The sequence below is a fragment of the Natator depressus genome, chromosome 14 (assembly GCF_965152275.1).
Source record: "Natator depressus isolate rNatDep1 chromosome 14, rNatDep2.hap1, whole genome shotgun sequence".
NCBI lineage: Eukaryota > Metazoa > Chordata > Testudines > Cheloniidae > Natator > Natator depressus.
In genome coordinates, this window is record NC_134247.1 from 2,360,701 (window position 1) to 2,380,291 (window position 19,591).

The window sequence follows — 19,591 nt, forward strand, 5'->3', positions numbered from 1 at the left end:
TGATCAACTATGATTACCTCTTGGAAGAACTGGCTTTTCATTTCCATTTGAGAGTAATGAGAATGGTAGCCAGTAACTAACAGGCAAAGCAAAAGTATTATTTATTTAGACCAAAAGCATTTAAGAGAAAACAGATTTTATAAAATAAATAAAAATAAACCAATCTATATGAATACTTGCCCACTACTAAGGCTTGCCGTCCCCTGTACCTTCTTTGGGGGAAGGTCCAACTACTAGAGACTTGCTATTTTTCAGCCTGTCTCCCTGCATTTAAGAAGGGCTCTTGAGAAGGGCTTTTTATCTTAGTGTTTTTTTCGATCTCTGGGCTCCTAGCCTGGCAAAACAAGGTGAGCATCTTCAATGGAGACAGGATATAGGATTCTCTAAGCTAATAGTTCTTATCTGGGGAGCTGTTGTGTTACCTTCCTATTTGTTCTTCCAACAGCCCCCAATTAATTAACACAATATAGGCATATAATAAGCATTCTACTACCTCAATATACAATAACTTCACCTCTCTATAAGGGCACATACAGTGTTCATAAAATAAAAAGTAGATTATTATATAGAAATTCCACATCCACTGCAGCTAGCACAAATAATTAACTACGTTTATTAATCTGAATAGGCAGGTCACTTGTGCTGGGAAGTGCTGTATTCTGTGTGTTTAGTAACTCATGCTAGTAAAGTTGAATCTTGGGACAAGGGACTGAAGGCTGCCCTGTGTGGCTTATTTTAGTTAAATTATACAGCTGGTAGTCTAAATATGTAGTGTTTTTTAAAGCCAGTTGTGTCATCTTTTTCTCTGCATGATAATATTGATTTCAGGGGAAGGATTCAGAGTAACAGCCGTGTTAGACTGTATTCGCAAAAAGAAAAGGAGGACTTGTGGCACCTTAGAGACTAACCAATTTATTTGAGCATAAGCTTTCGGGAGCTACAGCTTGCATCCGATGAAGTGAGCTGTAGCTCACGAAAGCTTAGGCTCAAATAAATTGGTTTAGTCTCTAAGGGGAAGGATGTATCACTGGGTAGGGTCAGATTATTTTTAACTGATCAATAACCCAATTTTAAACTTCTCCTGAGACACTGGAGATGCCCACGGGAATCTGTATTTAACTATATGGCAATAGTCATGTAGATATTTGTGCACGTTACTCTGTTTGTTTCAAGGTATGGATGAGTATAGCCTCTGGGGAGGAACATGGTAAAGTTCATTAGAAGTGATCTCTGCCTTCAAGACAAAATTCTTCCTGATAAACTGTCAACAGTATCTCTTCCTGGTTTAAAAACCAGAAGATGAAGTTTTTGGAACTGACACATCCTTGCCATTAGCTGGCAGTTTCAAGGACTCGGTGAAGAGACTGAACTACCATCTCACCCCTCCAGGTCAGGGCTGATTCACATGGTGGAGAGATTGCACTGCTGTTGTTGGCATTGTATCTGTTTTGTAGATGAATAAAAGGCTTCAGGCTCCAAGTCTGTCAGTCCAATACCTTTGTATTAGTGCACAATTCATTGTAAAGGAAGAGATGAAATTTTAAAAGACTGTTTTCTGAGGATTGTTTAGACAGGCAACATAAGCCCTTTTCTCAAAGTCTTGAATTTCTGAAATCAGCCTGAGGGATGCATTCAAACTCATACCTACTAGTAGTCTAGTCTTGGAAAGCTTTCAAACATGGTTTAAATGAATTTATTCCTGTTCCACACCGAGGCAAAACCTGCAGTAGTTTGAACTCTCTTAGTAAAATCTGTTTCCTTCACATTATCTTGTTGGTAGGACAGTCGTAAGCATTCCTCCCTTCCTACCACAACCACATCTTGTTTTTCAAGGAATAATGCCAACAAAGACACTGAGAAGTCGCAGTGTAGCTTCCAATTGTATTGTATCTCATTCTATCATCTTTTAGCACTGACCTGAAATATCTGAGTTCTTTTGGCGTCACCTTGTGGATAAGTGATTTTGCGTTACCCTGTCACATTTCTGCTGCTTCAGCATTTCTCAACTCATTCAACCCTTGGACTTTCAAAAATAACTTGTTGACTTCTTTCCAGAACCTTCCCTGGTTGTGTACGTTCCCTCCTTTCAGCCTAAGGCCTTTCATGGTGTGTTTAGTCCCTCTAACTATGTCTGTACTGGGCCATTTCTTATCTCTTCGGGTTGAGTGAGAATCACTTCAGAGAATGCTCTTACTTGTTCACTATTGATCTCTTTTAACATCTCTTGCTGGTTAGATACGATGGATTTATCTGAATTTGAAAGTAAGGGCTTCTCTCACATAGCGTTATTCAGGAATGCCTACATGTTTGGACACACTCTTATTCTGAAAAAGAATGTTTTCTTCTGGTTTAGTTTTAGATTATGCAAACTGGATTAAACTAAACTGGAATAAATGTCCTCACATGGAGTTATTTAGGAATAGCTATTATGATTTAAATTCGCACCTTATCTTATTCTGAATTAAGTTGTAGACAAGCCCTTAGCAATAATCATGCTCTGTGTTAACATATATGCATTTAACATTTGAACTACATTATATCATCCTTAATGTTTGTTCAGAAGGCCTCTATATTTTGGAATACTGGATTTTTACATTAGTCCAAATAAATATAAATGTGGAATAGTCTGTAAACATGTTTTGGTACGGAATGTTACATGGTTCCTCGAACCGAGCACACTGGATAGAGAGAAATGCTGCTGGTTTACTTCAGTCGCTCAGACTTGCATTGTTTTGGCAGTCATTAGTAACAAATGAGGCTGTAGTTTAATTTTTGTTACGAAAAACGAAAAGAATGGACTCCTTGCCACACCCAAACAAATTCACTCAGCAGGAGTTGTATATTTGCTATGTTTTGTTCACTTAAATCCCACTAACCAGCCACCTGAAATGAAAACTATGTTTTGAAAGAGGTGACAGTAAATATAATTATTTTAACTTCCAAAATAGTGGGATGTTTCTGAATTTAGTCATGTGAAATTATTTTGCTTCCCCAGGCTAGAGTTTACTAACACAAGACATGAAAACTAAAGCGTTAGTAAATGTTTTAGCAATGAAACCCTCTATTCTATGGGTGCTTGTCTTTCATTAAAAGCTTTCTATTAATTCAGCCCTTGAGCTCTGCCAGTGATACCAGCCTTGATTATGCTTTCACCTCTTTCCACAGCAAACCTCTTCATGCTGTCTTTCCAAGCTGCACCTGTTCCCGGAATGCCCTCCCTGCTCTGCTCTGCTAAGCCACCACACTTGCATTTAAATGATACTTCAAAAATCACCTGTTCAGTGATATCTGTGAGAGTGGAGTGACTTACATGGTCTCATGTATTTGTGCTCTCTCATATTTAAATGATTTATTTCAAATATGCACAGAACCTCCCAGGTGTGCACATGCCTGAAGCTAGGAACCGGATTATCATGTAGTTGTAGCTGTAACGTTGACTCTCCCTTGCCCCATCCTTGACTTGCTGTTTATCTTTGCACATTGTCACATTTTTAAATTCAGATTGCAAGCTTCTTGAGGTGGAGACTTTTATGTCTCTGCTGTGCCCAGTACAACTTTGGGTGCTATCAAATAATAAACAATGTGAGTTGTAGTCCAAGGAATAGCTCTTTTAAGACAATCACGGCCACTGCACTGAATATTGTGCTGAGCAGAAGTATGAAGGAGTGCAAACCTGTCAGACTATGAATAATCTCTTTTATAGGTATATTACCTTGTGGTTTCCCTTCTGCATCCAGATTCCCTACCCTTGTAGTTGCGTGTCAGTTGAATCCCAGGTATGATCAAATTGGTTAGGTTAGTGTGGGTCAGTTCTGAACCTATACTAATTTCATTGTAAAGGATTTGTTCCCAGTACAAATATATAAACAATCTGTAAATGTTTTATCTGTTTCTCAAATTCAGCTTTAGATCCAGGCTTTCTTTCAATAATTAGATTATTGATCCCTTTTAACTATATTGTATTAAATAAGCTGCACATGCGTGGGCAGGGTCTGGTGTTTTAATACCTTTTCCATTTAGACATACATTCAAATCTGACCCAAGGCACAACACAGTCGTTAGAGGGCATATGTCAAGACCACATGATATCACTCTGTATACAGAAGAGTCCTACATCTATAATAATAGAGTTGTTTGCAAGTCAGGATTATATTTCAGGACGGTTGCTATGAGGATACACTCTGACCAGTAAGGCATTGTTATTGGATGCATGCCCTGTAACCCTGGATGCTTCTGTGCTGTGCATCTTTTGCTCAGAACCCTGACACCAGCGGCATGTTCACAGCACAAGGGCCTCACCCTGGCTTCCATCAATCTGATTACTCCTTGCGGGGTGCACCAACAGCCTTTCCAGTCCCAAGTCTCCCCAAAACCATGTCTGGCAGTGTCTAGTCCCTTTCACTGGGCACTCACAGAAGTTAAGTTCGCTGCCTGCAAAGAGAGAGGGTACATATCAACCTGTTAGGTTTGCTGAAGATTCATGCTTACTCCAATATAACAGCACTGAAATGGTTTGTAGAAAACTAAGAATACATTTATTAAAGAACATAGATTTAAGTGACTTCAGACAGTGAAAGAGATGTGTGAGGATTATAAACGAAATAAAAATAACATGCTTTCTAGTGTCTAAAACTCAGTTCTAGCAAGAGATAGCTTTGCCTACCATAGTTTCTTCCACAAAAAGAAGAGGGGGACTTGTGGCACGTTAGAGACTAACAAATTCATTTGAGCATAAGCTACCAACTTGTTCGTATTCTCCGGCATGGCTCGCTGCTCCAGCCAGGATCCTATCCTCACAGAATCAAAGAGCTGGTTTCTTTGTTCCCTCAGGAGATGGATACCCTAAAGTCTTCCAGCAAGTTCTTATATCCTCAAAGTTTATCTTTGTTTTCAAAGTCAGGAAGCCCTTCTGAGGCTCAGCTTTCTGTGTCCACCAAGTTGTGGATACCATGTTAATTTTTGCAGTCTCCTGTGATTTTGCAATGCAAATGATTTTTCTGTGATCTCTGATGCAAATGAATAGTCCATTGTTCTTGGCCACACCTGACTTGATTTGCGATTGAGCTGAAGAGGTGTTGGCCATTCTCCTCTGGAAAAAAAACTATTTTGTCTCCTTGGTCTGTTTATATACACCAAAACATAATATCAGAGAATATCCATAATTTCACAAACAGCGTTGTTATATATATTTCAAAGTGATATTCATGACCAGCATGTTGTTAGTTTTCAAATGATATATTACAGTGGTTCCCAAACTGTGGGTTGGGACCCCAAAGTGGTGTGGGGCTGAAGCCCTTGAGCTTCAGCTTTGGCCCCCTGCCCAGAGTGGTGGGGCTCAGGCTTTGTCCCCCCCTCCTGGGGCAGTGGGGCTTGGGTGGGCTCAAGCTTCGGTCCCCCCTCCGGAGGTCGTGAAGTCATTTTTGTTGTCAGAAGGGGGCCGCGGTGCACTGAAGTTTGAGAACCCCTGGATTACAAGATACCTTTTTAAATAAACATCATGACAGCAGTGTGTGTGAGGTGTACTGAGCTGGTCAGGCCAGCTGAGTTTTACTGTTCCATACCAGGGGCCCCTTGGGGCCACAGGAACTAAAATAGTAGTATGCAATAGAAGTATGCAAAGTCTTGGAAAAAAATTTGAAGGAGAAGTTAAGGACATTGAGGTCATGGTAAATGGGACAAAATACAACATGGTTTTACAAAAGGTAGATCATGCCAGACCAACCTGATCTCCTTCTTTGAGGAAGTAACAGATTTTTTAGACAAAGGAAACGCAGTGGATCTAATTTACCGAGATTTCAGTAAGACATTTGATGTGGTGCCACATGGGGAATTATTAGTTAAATTGGAAAAGATGGGGATCAGTATGAAAATTGAAAGGTGGATAAGGAATTGGTTGAAAGGGAGACTACAGTGGGTCAGACTGAAAGGTGAACTGTCAGACTGGAGGGAGGTTACCTGTGGAGTTCCTCAGGGATCAGTTTTGGGACCCATCTTATTTAATCTTTTTATTACTGACCTCGGCACAAAAAGTGGGAGTGTGCTAATAAAGTTTGTGGATGATACAAAGCTGGGATGTATTGCCAATTTAGAGAAGGACTGGGATATCATACAGAAGGATCTGGATGACCTTGTAAACTGGAGTAATAGTAATAGGATGAAACTTAATAGTGAGAAGTGTAAGGTTATGCATTTAGGGATTAAGAACAAGAATTTTAGTTATAAGCTGGGGACGCATCAATTAGAAGTAACGGAAGAGGAGAGGGACCTTGGAGTATTGGTTGATCATAGGATGACTATGAGCCGCCAATGTGATATGGCTGTGAAAAAAGCTAATGCGGTCTTGGGATGTATCAGGCGAGGTATTTCCAGTAGAGATAAGGAGGTGTTAGTACCATTATACAAGGCACTGGTAAGACCACACCTGGAATACTGTGTGCAGTTCTGGTCTCCCATGTTTAAGAAGGATGAATTCAAACTGGAACAGGTACAGAGAAGGGCTACTAGGATGATCCGAGGAATGGAAAACCTGTCTTATGAAAGGAGACTCAAGGAGCTTGGCTTGTTTAGCCTAACCAAAAGGAGGCTGAGGGGAGATATGATTGCTCTCTATAAATATATCAGAGGGATAAATACCGGAGAGGGAGAGGAATTATTTAAGCTCAGTACCAATGTGGACACAAGAACAAATGGATATAAACTGGTCATTGGGAAGTTTAGACTTGAAATTAGACGAAGGTTTCTAACCATCAGAGGAGTGAAGTTCTGGAATAGCCTTCCAAGGGAAGCAGTGGGGGCAAAAGACCTATCTGGCTTCAAGATTAGACTCGATAAGTTTATGGAGGAGATGGTATGATGTGATAACATGATTTTGGCAATTAACTGATCTTTAACTATTCAGGGTAAATAGGCCCAATGGCCTGTGATGGGATGTTAGATGGGGTGGGATCTGAGTTACTTCAGAAAATTCTTTCCTGGGTATCTGGCTGGTGAATCTTGCCCACATGCTCAGGGTTCAGCTGATCGCCATATATGGGGTCGGGAAGGAATTTTCCTCCAGGGTAGATTGGAAGACACCCTGGGGGTTTTTCGCCTTCCTCTGTAGCATTGGGCACGGGTCACTTGCTGGAGGATTCTCTGCACCTTGAAGTCTTTAAACTATGATTTGAGGACTTCAATAGCTCAGACATAGGTGAGAGGTTTATTGCAGGAGTGGGTGGGTTCGATTCTGTGGCCTGCGTTGTGCAGGAGGTCAGACTAGATGATCATAATGGTCCCTTCTGACCTTAATATCAATGAGTCTATGAGTAGGGGTCACTGCAGATCAGTATAGAGCTTCACTGGCAGAGCTGTAGATGGCTGGTTTACACATGCGTAATGCAGTGATCCCCAAACTGTGGGGCATGCCCCCCTAGGGGGCACAGAGGAATGTTCGGGGGGCACAGTGAGGCCTGGGCCAGCCCCCATGGTGGGCGTGGAGGGAGTGCTGCCCACTCCTGCTCTGCCCCCAGCTCTGCTCTGGACCCTCCCCTGGTCCCAGCTGCAGCTCGGGCCCCTACTGCAGCTCTGCTCCCAGCCCACGTTCCCAACGGTAGTTCCCGCGGGGGGCACAGACAGGTTCCATTATGAGTAAGGGTGGGCACGATGAAAAAAGTTTGGGGACCATTGGCATAATGCTATTCTAGATCCAGAGCTCCATGTTAATTTTCATCAGTTCACCCTCTGGTTTTTGCCAAAGCAAAATATTGTACACCTTTGTAATAAATTTCATTGCTTTTTTGATTGGAACACCAGACAGAGTACAGTAAAAGGAATCTAAGATGTTCTGTGCAAAGTTCTTTAGTCTATCTTGTGTTTAATTGTTTTCTGATCCTAGAAGGAAACTAGGAACAGGCCAGTGCTTTTTAATTTTGTTTGCTTGGAGGGGTCAGGAACCTTATACTTCTTGTGACATATGTACTCTTTGTTCATCTCCCTTAAAAATTATATGGAGATACAGATCTATATGGTCCAGAAAGTAGAAGGCTCCTTTTTAAGGGGGATAAAGAAAGTGGATTTTAGGAAGACTCTTCAATGTGAGTGTTTGCTTGGGACATTGAGGGAAAGGTCGAAATTCTCCTTTTAAAACAAGCTGTTCTGATCAACAGACTTCATAACTAATATCACCCAAAATATTTCATCTGAGTTGCATTAAATAGCAAAAACAACGAGAGTCCTTGTGGCACCTTGGAGACTAACAAATTTATTTGGGCATAAGCTTTCGTGGGCTAATACCCACTTCATCAGAAGCCTTTTGTTTCTTCAGAATTCTCGCATCTACCTGTGATTTCCAACTGCTTGGTAAAGGTAGTTGAAGTGTGGAAATTCCTTACTTCAAGAGTATACCAGGCTGTTGGTCCTTTGGCTGGTTAAATATTGATAACTGACATTTACCTCTGTCACATCATGCAGATACTATTCAGCAGGATGTGGGGAATTGGAGCAAGTCTTGTTTCAATTCCATTACCTTCTCAACAACTCTTAAAATGCCCATTTGTACCTTTTCCTTTTCTCCCCCCAACCCTGTGTGGCTAAACTCAGATTGGACCACACTACTGGATGCAGGTTTCTTAATTAATGGTGCCCTTGGTGTAGACATTTTTGCATTTATATATTTCATCTGGAAATAATTTTAATCTGAATAATGAAACAGTATAACTAGAGACACTTGCTTTTCTTGTAAATGGGTTCGGTTAGCTGCTATGTAACGAGGTTTTAATACTAGATGGTGCACAGCTTTCAAGAGTGTGTGTGTGTGTGTGTTTTCAGAGCACTTAGAAATATGCATTGCTACTTGCTAATAGACTAAGTTGCTATTCTAAAAATTGTTGGTTTGAAGAATTGTTATCAACTCAGGCAGCTGTAAAACTGTAGAACCTCTGTGGGCAACTTTTGGCATAACTTAAGTATAGTCAGTTTTTGTGCTTGTAGGTTAGTTCGTAGTATAAAGCATAGTGGTGGTGCAGTGCAGCTGCATGCAGGGAGACTGCATTATTTCAACTTGCAAAATTTAGAATACATAATTTCAGGGTTCACTAAAGTGCTTATAATTAAACTATCCAGTCCTTTCTGAGTGTTCCGGCTGGCAGGTAGCTGTGTCCTCTCTGGCCTGAAGTGAATGAGGCATCCAATAGTTCAATTAAAAGCACCATTAGGAATCTTTATAATCACATAGACAGACATATACCTCCATCTATAATCTGCTTTACTCATAGCTCATTTAGTCTTGTTCTGAAGATTTGAAGAACAGGGATATTTATAGCATTAACAATTCTGTGTTTAACAACCTCGACTTCCTCCTTTTTTGCAGTTCATTTTATTCATTTAGGCCACGGTATTGCACTCCTCACCCTCATAGTGGAGCACGTGCACTTTATGTGCTTTTACAATATGTGCAATCTTCTGGGGGTGTCAAGGGTCCTTCTCCTGCAGTGCATGGCTTGTGTTCTCAAACATGGAAGGCCACCTCCCCCCCCCCCGCCCCAGCTTGCTTTGATCTTGGTTGGTCCCACAGCTGAAGTGTACCATACCAGCCTGCCACAATGAAAACATGTCAAAGGGGTTATAGGTTGTAACCCCGTCTCCCTGGCACTGCTCACCAAAGATGCCTCATGCACTCTCTGCCAGCCATCCTGGTACTCCCTAGGCTGGGAAACACTGCCTTAAGAAACAGATTTACAGCCTTAATTCTACTTTAACCAAGTTTTATTTTTTTGTGTTTTTGAAAATTTTCTTAGGTTTTAGAAAGGTGGAGATCCAACCTATATGAGGCTTGAGTTTGCTCCTCCCTGGGGTAGCTTTCCCCACTGCTTTCTTCCCTGTGTCTGTTCAGATTGACAGCACAAGGAGTTAAGATCTCTGCAGCTTAATAGTTGAGGAAATTGCTTCTAATAATTAAATTTCCCTATGGTCTCCCCTAAACTATCCAAAAGTACCAGGCCTCCTCAATACCAACATATTAATACAATGTGAAGTTTCTAGGGTAAGCCATTTTGGGATTGTTAGAAGTAATCACCATTGCAAAATAACTTCCCACTTGGAGACTGCATAGACGCAATTAATCAGTATAACAGGATCACAAAGGGTTCCCAGTAATGGAAGATGAATGGTTTTATGTGTTGTTATTCTGCCTACAATAATAATGCAAAATTAAAGTAATAAAGGCCGGATAAAGGCCAAACTATTTATTTATAGCTGCTGTCTTTTCTACTCTTCACCCAAACTATATCCGGGTATTGCAGCTTTTACAGTTGTGCTTTTCTGTTTAGGGCTGGGATGGGAAATGGCATGGCTTCTCTGCCCTTCCTCAGTCCCTCTGGTATCTAGCTTCACATACTTGTGGTTTAACTTAGTGGAGCTCTTCTTGGAAGCAGAATTCTGGTCTTAAGCTGCAGGGAAATGGGTGATCAAGGCTTTAATCATGCTTTGTGACAGATTTTGCTCCCTCCCCCGCTTAAATTTCTTCTTTTGGAGGTTTACTTTTTCGTGATGAAAAAGGAGAGGAGTGCCCTGGTCTCTGTCATTGTGCCAGTGACTGCCATCCAAGGACAGGAACCTTGGCCAAGCTCTGAGCCCTTTCTTGCCCTAGTGGCCTATTAATAGCATTAGCAACCCGAAACAACTCCTTCCCTTAAATTGTCACCTTCAGAACTCTCTACTGTTTAATTACCGTAGGCTCCCTAAGCTCAGCATCTGGCAGGGTTGAACCACGTGGGGAACCAAACACAGATAGTGATTCAAAATCTTATCTCCTAGGTGGCAGCCACAATACTTTGTCACACAACGCCTGAGCTGCTGCAGTTCTCACCACTCTGAGCATAACACAATGATTCATGGCAAAGGGGTTGCTTTAACTCAGAATTTCCTGACGGACACTTGATTTATGCTTTGACTCCATTAAAAGTTTTTAAAAATGTAATTAGGCAAATGATTTCAAAGAAGAGCATTAATTTGAGTGCAAAAAATCCACAGAACTGCCGGATTGCTCTGTGCAGCCAATAAATATTCCGACAGTTCTCAGTAGGGTAGAAATTGAGGAATCCAGTGAATTGGTTTTTCCCCCTCTAGTGAAACTCATCTTCGTGAGATTGGTGTTTCCCCTGCAGATGTTTTATTTATCCTTTGAAAGAATGAAATCCCTCATGAAATGTATAGAATAATAGAGGAAAGGCAGTAATGCTTGTGCTCCATCATTTCCTCATTTGCTGTGGTTGGAGCACCACTACCACCAATGCAGTGCCTTTACCTAAGGCGTATTAAATTACCGGCTGTGCTGTTACCTACTGAAGGCTTTCACCAGGTGTTTTCCCTGACCTGTTAATCGTATTAATTGTTGTGTGGCTTAATCATCAATTGGTATGCGGAAAGGGAAATCTACGCAAACACAAAACCAGTCTTACTGATCTAGCTCAGGAAGCTTGAGAGGAAATGACACTGAAATATTGTAGATCCAAAAGTCAGTGCTAAGCCCTGGATATGTAACACCCCAGCATTGCAGTTTTCTTGAGGCGAAGAGAAGTATTTGTATCTGATCTGTGTGATTTTGATGTATGAAATACATTCTCTACAGACGTGATCTCTCTTATAGATTGGTTTTTCATGACCATGGTAAAGCTCTAAATCAATAACTTCCTGTTACTGTCCTTTCTTATGGAGGCTGAACCTAAATATTAAGTTGTGTACAAAAAACAGAGAATATAACCTCCCTCCCTACTGCCCCCAAATCGAAAAACTATTGATAACGTCAGTCTGAGAACATCCCTCTTCCCCTTCTCCATTCGTCTCCTCTGCGACAAGATTTCTACAAGACTGTTAATTAAGGAGTCCTGTTCCTGAAATTACTCTGTGAGGCTTGGGATTCAAATGTTTATAATAAATATTGTCCAATAACTGTATGCATAGAGTTGTAGGGATCCATAGGACAAGAAAATCATGCTATTGCCAATATATGTGGGAGATGGCTCAATGTGTGTGCGTTTTTCTTTTGGCCTTTCTTAGTCTGATTGTTTTAAAATAAATAGCCTCTGCAACAGTGCTGGTTTATTATAGGCAACATCTGGCATCCTCACATTTGTGGACCCCTTTCAGTCTGGGTCTTGATGCCCTGGCACGGCGATGATGCTAGTCTTATCAGGAGATTGAGTAATGGTGAAAGAGAGTGTCCGTGAGGATTCTTTCAGATCTTTCTCTTGCGTTTGACACCTTGGCCATGAGGTGCTCTTGATGCATCTGGAGACCCTGGGCTGTTAGTTGTAATTTTGTTGCCTGCTAAGCCTGAACCTGTTGATCTCCAGGACCTGTTGCAAAGTCTGTTTGCTCAAGACTGTGTGTCTGGTTGGGGGTACTTCAGGTTACATAGAGGACGTTTTAATTATTTTATTAGCATTGGCAAATTACATTAATGTCAGTTACATTAGTGTGTATTATGTAACGAAATACATTTTGAAATAGTGTGTGCACTGTCCTAGAACATTAGAATAGTTGCATTGTATGAATCAAAAGTTAACTCAAATTATAACCCTTAAACCTGTCATCCTAACTTTCTCAGCCCTGTTAGCACTGTCCTTCTCTCTAAAGCTTCCACGGTTGTGTACGCTTTATATGTTTAAATCCACTCACTTTGCAGGTGACTGACTCTCTATATTTCTAGTTTTGACTGGCAGTACAACCTCTCTGACTGAAGGGTAGTGGCAGATAATATGTTTGCGTTTGCAGATTATTTATGATGTAGGGAAAACGGCCTCTGATTTCTCAGGTAGGATGGGGGCTCCATATTTTGAACACTGGAAGGCTGGCTATGAATGTCTTTGTGGTTTGTCCTGAGGACAGGCACTCTGTCATTTACTGGAAGCAAAGGATAACTGACGTGTATGTAAACTGTACATAAGATCAAGTATAGATGCTTACGAATCTATTTAAGCATATTTTTAAATTGTAAAATAGTCTTTAAAAAGTCTTTACAAGCTTTTATGTAAAATTTCCTAAATATGTCAATAGCTAACATTTTTCAAGTTAGTTGCTAAATGTTTACAAATATGTAATATTTGCTTCGACGCCACATACCTATATCAACCAGACACTGTTAATTTTTGGAATGCTGGCAATTTTTTCTAAACAATTTTTCCTTTCTAGATGTGATTTCAGGGATCTTCCTCACAGGGTAACTAGTAGTATCATCAATCAAACCAAGGCTGTAAAACTGTATTCCGTGGACTGTTTTTCTTTTTGTAAAATTGTTTCTAGCGCACTTGGTTTTTGAGATAGCCTTGAAAATGTGAAACGAGCAAAATAATGCAGTGTTTTCTTCCTGAGTCTGCAAACAGCCTGAAACAAGTATGAAATGCTCCCCTTCAATGCATTAACTTTGAAACTTAAAGATGCTTTATTAAATCTGTTTTAACTGTTTTGCTGTTATGCATGCTATAAAAAACATCCAGCTAATGCATTTATTTATAATCTAAAATTGCTTTCTATGCCTTCTTCAGTGCCAGAAGCAACAACCGCCCCCACTACAGCAGCCAAAACTCCAGCTTTCCCCTAACAATGTTTTCAATGCAGTATATTGTCAATACTGGAATATGTGGCATATTGAAAACTAACAATTGTTGTGTAGGGGGCAGGCAACATTAAAATTTTAAGTTCACATAATGATGAGTGTAATCAATTGATAATATTCCTAATCATGCTGACCAATATTCTCATTGTTTCCTTGCACCACCCCATCAGTGAGGCTCCATGTGTCTCTTGTCTTTATACTAAGGGCGTGGCTGCACTTGCGAGTTAGAGTGCATTAAAGGAGCTCTGGGCGCACTAGCTCACTACCCATCCATGCTGGCAAGGCACATAGAGCGCTCTGACTCCGCGGCTAGAGTGTTCCTGGTGCTCCACCTCAGCGAGTGGAATGACGTTTGCTGCGCCCCCGCTGGAGTGCTGCGGCGCCAGTGTGGACGCCCTGGTCCCTTAGTGCGCTCTGATCGGCCTCCAGAAGTGTCCCACACTGCCTGTTCTAGCCACTCTGGTCATCACTTTGAACTCTACTGCCCTGCCCTGCCCTGCCCTCAGGTGACCAACTGTCAGACCCACCCTTTAAATTCTCTGGGAATTTTGAAAATCCCCTTCCTGTTTGCTCAGCAAGGCGTGGAGTGCTCTTAGCAAATCTTTCCAGGTGACCATGCCTCCACGTGCCAGACAACCCCCAGTATGGAGCAATGGCAAGGTGCTGGACCTCATCAGTGTTTGAGGGGACGAAGCTGTCCATACGATACCTTCGGGCAGATATGAAGGGACATGATGGAAAGGGGCCATGACCGGGACGCACAGCAGTGCAAGGTTAAAGTGAAGGAGCTGTGGAATGCCTACTGCAAAGCCCGCGAGGCAAACCACTGCTCCGGTGCTGCCCCCACGACCTGCCGTTTTTACAAAGAGCTGGACGCAATACTTGGGGGCGACCCCACCTCCACTCCGAGTACCACCATGGACACCTCACAGGTCAGTGCAACAAGGCAGGAGGAGGAGGAGCTAAGCGGAAGCGAGGGTGCTGAGGCGGAGGAAGACACCCTGGAATCCCTAGATGTATGCAGCCAGGAGCTGTTTTCAAGCCAAGAGGAAGGTAGCCAGTCATGGCGGCCGGTGCCTGGGGAAGGACAAACACCAGAGGAGATTCCTGGTAAGTGGCTTTTATTTTGGGAAGGTTTCAGAGTAGCAGCCGTGTTAGTCTGTATTCGCAAAAAGAAAAGGAGGACTTGTGGCACCTTAGAGACTAACCAATTTATTTGAGCATAAGCTTTCGTGAGCTACAGCTCACTTAGAATCATAGAATATCAGGGTTGGAAGGGACCTCAGGAGGTCATCTAGTCCAACCCCCTGCTCAAAGCAGGACCGATCCCCAATTAAATCATCCCAGCCAGGGCTTTGTCAAGCCTGACCTTAAAAACTTCTAAGGAAGGAGATTCTACCACCTCCCTAGGTAACACATTCCAGTGTTTCACCACCCTCCTAGTGAAAAAGTTTTTCCTAATATCCAACCTAAACCTTCCCCACTGCAACTTGAGACCATTACTCCTTGTCCTGTCCTCTTCTACCACTGAGAATAGTCTAGAACCATCCTTTCTGGAACCACCTCTCAGGTAGTTGAAAGCAGCTATCAAATCCCCCCTCATTCTTCTCTTCTGCAGACTAAACAATCCCAGTTCCCTCAGCCTCTCCTCATAAGTCATGTGTTCCAGTCCCCTAATCATTTTTGTTGCCCTTCGCTGGACTCTTTCCAATTTATCCACATCCTTCTTGTAGTGTGGGGCCCAAAACTGGACACAGTACTCCAGATGAGGCCTCACCAATGTCGAATAGAGGGGAACGATCACGTCCCTCGATCTGCTGGCTATGCCCCTACTTATACATCCCAAAATGCCATTGGCCTTCTTGGCAACAAGGGCACACTGCTGACTCATATCCAGCTTCTCGTCCACTGTCACCCCTATGTCCTTTTCCGCAGAACTGCTGCCTAGCCATTCGGTCCCTAGTCTGTAGCTGTGCATTGGGTTCTTCCGTCCTAAGTGCAGGACGCTGCACTTATCCTTACTGAACCTCATCAGATTTCTTTTGGCCCAAGCCTCCAATTTGTCTAGGTCCCTCTGTATCCTATCCCTGCCCTCCAGCGTATCTACCACCCTCCCAGTTTAGTATCATCCGCAAATTTGCTGAGAGTGCAATCCACACCATCCTCCAGATCATTTATGAAGATATTGAACAAAACCGGCCCCAGGACCGACCCCTGGGGCACTCCACTTGACACCGGCTGCCAACTAGACATGGAGCCATTGATCACTACCCGTTGAACCCGACAATCTGCATCCAATGCATCCGATGAAGTGAGCTGTAGCTCACGAAAGCTTATGCTCAAATAAAATTGGTTAGTCTCTAAGGTGCCACAAGTACTCTTTTTCTTATTTTGGGAAGGAAGTGATTCGGTGCGGGCTCTTGGGGTGAGGAGGGTTAGGTCTGCATGCATGCCTAGATGCGGAATAGGGCTTTGATGCGCTCTCTCGCATCGCGGTAATTGGCCTCAGTGATCTCTTCAAAGGTCTCATCCAGAACTTGTACAATGCGCTTGTGCAGGTTTCTTGGGAGAGCCACTGTGATCCTTGTCCCGGTAAGGCTAACTTGTTTACACCACTGTGCCGTGAGGGGCCGGGGGACCATTGCTGCAAACAGGCAAGCTGCATATGGGCCAGGGCGAAAGTGCATTGCAGTAGAAGACCCTCCCTTGCTTCCCAGGTCACCCTCAGCAGCGGGATATCTTCCAGGATGAACTCCTGTGGAAAATGTGGGGACAGTGTTCAGCATAGGGGCCCCCTGCCATTTTTGGCTCTCCCCAAGGCACAGAAACCCAGAGGACAGTACAACTGTGAAACAATCAGTCACGCTTGAACCTGTGCTTACTCACCATTTTGGGGCTCCCGTGGGTTATGCGTGCTTGCTTTGGGACGGGCAAATTATGCTATTGTGTAGACTGTGCTTGCCCTTAAGTACGGGGGAATCATTGGTCTGTCTTGTGTGAACAATGCTGCCTCTGTTAAGTGTTGCCTTTTGCCTTTACAGATGCAACGTTGAGATATCAGCCGTCCATGTTATCACCAGCCGAAAGACTCCAAAGAATCAGAAAGAGGCCACATAGAAGGAAGGAAGACATGTTGCATGAAGTAATACAGCATTCAAGTAATGAAAATCGAAAAGTGCAGGAGTGGCGGGATCGTGAAAGGAGGATCCTCCAGCAGAATGAGGAGCGCCGGCACAAAAGCGCGGTGCTCCGGCAGCAAAGCACGGATCGGCTGATGAGCATAATGGAGTGCCAAGCAGACTCTATCCAGGCGCTCGTAGCCTTGCAGGCGGAGCACTACTGTGCCTGACTCCCCTGCAGCCCTTGTCCCAAAACTCTTTCCCTTGTGCCCCCATGTCACCTCCAACCTACTTTCCCCAGCATCCAGGTTCTTACCACCACCAGCTGCCTCCAACACCTGTAGCTTCACCACCCAGCCCTGAAAACTATGACCCTTACCCTCTGCACTCGACCCCCATCACCATGCAGTATAGCCACCCTGAAGTGCAGCACCCATTGCACAGCACTCCAGACAGGAAGCTGAGTATGATAACAGGACGTACGCAAACCTGTGATTGTACCCCACCCCACCCCCTTGCCTTTTCTGTTTCCTAAGCAGTTGTGTTTCTTTTCAATAAATAAATTCTCTTTTCAATAAATGGATTTTTTGGCTTTGAAAACCTTCTTTATTATTGCATAAAGTAAGATACCTTATCCAGGAAAGAAACAGGCACTGCAAGTCAGCGTAGCAAATACAGATTCCTACTAACATTGGAACCGCTGCACTTCACTCCCGTGCAGGGCACCAGACATTACTGGTGGCTTTCAGCCTCAAATTGCTCCCTCAAGGCATCCCTAATCCATGCAGCCCTGCTCTGGCCCCCTCTATAGCCCTGCCCTCTGGCTGTTCAAATTCAGCCTCCGGATGTTGAACCTCTAAGGTCCATGCCTGAGTGAATCGTTCACCCTTCCCTTCACAAATGTTATGGAGGGTACAGAATGCGGATATAACTGCGGGGATGCTGTCATCGGCCAGATCCAGCTTCCCATACAGAGAGGGCCAGCAGCCCTTTAAACGGCCAAAAGCGCACTCCACAGTCATTCTGCACCGGCTCAGCCTGTTGAACGGCTCCTTCCTGCTGTCAAGGCTCCCTGTGAAGGGTTTCATGAGCCACTGCATTAAAGGGTAAGCGGGGTCTCCAACGATGACAATGGGCATTTCGACTTCCCCTACGGTGATCTTCTGGTCTGGGAAAAAAGTCCCGGCTTGCAGCTTCCTGAACAGGCCAGTGTTCTGAAAGATGCATGCATCATGCACCTTTCCAGGCCAGCCTGCGTTAATGTTAATGAAATGCCCACGGTGATCCACAAGTGCCTGGAGAACCATAGAGAAATACCGTTTCCGATTAACGTACTTGGAGGCTAGGTGGGCTGGTGCCAGAATTGGAATATGCATCCCATCTATCACCCCTCCACAGTTAGGGAAACCCATTTGTGCAAAGCCATCCACAATGTCATGCATGCTACCCAGAGTCACGGTTGTTCTGAGCAGGATGCAATTAATGGCCCTGCAAACTTGCATCAATACGATTCCAACGGTCGACTTTCCCACTCTAAACTCGTTAGCGACTGATTGGTAGTTGTCTGGAGTTGCCAGCTTTCAGATTGCAATAGCCACCCGCTTCTCCACCGTCAGGGCAGCTCTCAATCTCGTGTCCTTGTGCCACAGGGTGGGGGCGAGCTCCTCACACAGTCCCATGAAAGTGGCTTTTCTCATCCGAAAGTTCTGCAGCCAGTGCTCGTCATCCCAGACTTGCCTGACGATGTGATCCCACCACTCGGTGCTTGTTTCCCGGGCCCAAAAGTGGCGTTCCACAGTGGTGAGCATGTCCATGAATGCCGCACGCAAGCTCGTGTTATATGCATTACTTGAGTCAATATCATCGTTGGAGCCCTCACTGTCACTTTGGATCATAAGGAATAACTCGACTGCCAGACGTGACGTGCTGGCGAGACTTGTCAGCATACTCCTCAGCAGTTCGGGCTTCATTCCCGCAGACCGAAAGGGAAGATAGAGTGCGCAGTACAAAAAATGTTGAAAGATGGTGCCAAATGTGGACGGAAGCACAGGGATTGCTGGGATGCGAACTGCTGCATCACAGGGTGTTGGGACAGAACCCAGAATGCCCCGGTCTCTCCACCCCCTTCCCACAGGCTGCAGTGCCAGAATGGGAAGAGGTGCTCTGTGGGATAGCTGTCCATAATGCATCGCTCCCAATGCCGCTGCAAGCGCCGCAAATGTGGCCACGCCAGCGCGCTTGCAGCTGTCAGTGTGGACAGACTGCAGCGCTTTCCCTACTGCGCTCTCCGAAGGTGGGTTTAACTCAAAGCGCTCTACATCTGCAAGTGTAGCCGTGCCCTTCAATTGTAAGGTCTTTGGGGGTAGGGACTGCCTATTTGTTCTATATATGTACAGCACCTACCACAACGGGGTCCTGGTCCATGACTGGGGCTCCTCGGCACTAGGATAACACAAGTAATAATAATTAATAATATAGTCTACTGTAATTAATGTATTATTCAGTTTCTCATTTAGTTCATCGAAAAATCAAGTTTTTAATTTAAATTAAGTTACTTGGGAATTTCCAGACTGCTGTATGGGAGTGCCACAGAATTAAAGAACCTTGCTGCAGAAATTAGGTATAGCTTGATTTGTGGAGAATGCAAGACCTTACTTAAAACTCTGCAGGGATCTTCACCTCTTACACAACTTCAGATGCTTTTGCTATCCTGATCTGTAACATATGAAATACAGAACTCTAGACTGAATACTTGATTTTTAGCTAGCTATTTGGTGTGGGGAGGGGAATGATTTTCAATTTCTGCGTTAAAATGTGGTGTTAATGTTTAGATTCTGTTGAGGTTTTGGAACTTAAACAGTCTCCTGCATTTCAGTTTGCT

General features: G+C 43.6%; 2 protein-coding genes across 6 annotated transcripts in view; both read left to right on the plus strand.

Annotated features, from left to right (window-relative positions):
• The window catches only part of RPTOR (regulatory associated protein of MTOR complex 1), a 306,196-nt gene that overhangs the window by 82,722 nt on the left and 203,883 nt on the right, over nucleotides 1-19,591 (plus strand). The gene's annotated exons all lie outside the window — the stretch shown is intronic.
• Nucleotides 14,257-17,059, plus strand: LOC141999075 (uncharacterized). Its single transcript, XM_074972211.1, has 2 exons — nucleotides 14,257-14,701; nucleotides 16,633-17,059. Exons 1-2 carry the CDS (start codon nucleotides 14,323-14,325, stop codon nucleotides 16,938-16,940), a joined length of 687 nt encoding a protein of 228 aa, XP_074828312.1. The 5' UTR covers nucleotides 14,257-14,322; the 3' UTR covers nucleotides 16,941-17,059.